The following is a 1,632-nucleotide window of genomic DNA, read 5'->3' on the forward strand; positions in this document are numbered from 1 at the left end:
GCAGGACCCTTCTCCCGGGCATCTGACCTCTCAGCAAAATCACATTCCACTTTCTGAGGTCAGGTGATGGTCAGAGAGAGGGAACTCAGCAATGGGGAGAGCAGTGTTTGGTGATAGAGTGAGAAAACATTAGGTGTGAGGAATTTCTCACACTGTGCACTTGCATAATGCTGAGCTCAGCCAAACTGGGGCAGGGCACCCTTGATTAATGAGGAAATCTCCTTTCCCCTCCTGTCACACAGGTTTCAAAGCAGTGGCCCCGCAGCAATTAACTTCTGCAGGTGTATTTGACAACTTTGTCACGAAGCTCTTTGGTTTTGACACCATAAATGATAGGGTTGAGCATGGGAGGAACAAGAAGATAGAGGTTGCTCAAGATGATGTGAATGTGGGGAGCAATGCCCTGAGCAAAACGGTGTGTCAGGTTGGAGAAGAGGGGGGGAGTATAATACATCAGCATCACAAAGATGTGGGCTGTGCAAGTGTTGAGGGCTTTTTCATGGGCTTTCTTCGAGGAGATTCTGAAGATGGCCCTGATGATTAGACCATAGGAGAGCACAATGAGTGGCAGGTATAACACCATGAGTAGAAACATTAACACCAAGCCATACATCTTGTTGACTGTGATGTCCCCACACGAAATCTTCGCCACAGCCATGTGCTCGCAGAACGTGGTGGGGATAATGCGTTTGGCACAGAATGGCAGCCTTCTCAGGAGCAGGGGCATGGGCATAGATAAGAGAACAGCTCCTACCAAACCGACTAGCCCGAGCTTAGCTATTCTTGCATTGGTGAGGAAAATGGTGTATCTCAGAGGGTTACATATGGCAACGTAGCGATCGATGGCCATTGTCACAAGGATAGCTGAGTGCATAATAGAAGACATGTGAAGAAAGAACATCTGGGTGAGGCAGCCACCCACAGTAATGCCTTTCAAATTGAACCAAAATATACACAGTGCCTTTGGCACGATGGCGGTAGACGTGGCAATGTCTGTGAGCGCTAGCATGCACAGCAGCAGATACATCGGCTTGTGCAGTGTCTGCTCTTTGCCTACAACAAACAGAAGTGTGAAATTTCCCAGCAGGCTGATAATGTAGGATATAGAGAAAAGGATTGAAATCCATTCATGGGCAGTTTCCAGGCCAGAGATGCCTGTTAGGATGAAAAATGAAGGGTCAGAGGGGGTGAGGTTCATATCTGCCATGAGTTGCTTGATAGGTCTAACGGGCTCAGAAATACTCAAGGTGCCTGTGAAGAGAGAGAAGTATAGAGAGGTGGGTTACATGCTTTATCGGAACTAGAACAGTAAATATACTATAGTTATTACATATATAGAAAGCCAATCAAGCCAGAGAATGGGCAGCAGGATGGAAGATGAACTTTGACGTCAATAACTGCAACGTGTATACCTATTGGAGGAAAAAACTTGAATGCCTCAAACACGTAACAATGTTCTAATTTAACTGTATGAACTCAGGACAGGGATCTGGGTGTCACAATACACTGCTCTGTGAAACTCTGCTCACAGTGCAGGCATAGAATCATAGAATCATAGAATATCAGGGTTGGAAGGGACCCCAGAAGGTCATCTAGTCCAACCCTATGCTCGAAGCAGGACCAATTCCCAGT

The 1,632-nt window shown here is 46.5% G+C and overlaps 1 protein-coding gene across 1 annotated transcript; it reads right to left on the reverse strand.

The window, feature by feature from the left end:
• Nucleotides 1-268: 268 nt before the first annotated feature.
• LOC141981019 (olfactory receptor 52D1-like) lies at nucleotides 269-850 on the reverse strand. Its single transcript, XM_074942837.1, has one exon. It carries the CDS (start codon nucleotides 848-850, stop codon nucleotides 269-271), a length of 582 nt encoding a protein of 193 aa, XP_074798938.1.
• Nucleotides 851-1,632: the final 782 nt, after the last annotated feature.

The sequence above is a fragment of the Natator depressus genome, chromosome 1, assembly GCF_965152275.1.
Source record: "Natator depressus isolate rNatDep1 chromosome 1, rNatDep2.hap1, whole genome shotgun sequence".
Taxonomy (NCBI): domain Eukaryota; kingdom Metazoa; phylum Chordata; order Testudines; family Cheloniidae; genus Natator; species Natator depressus.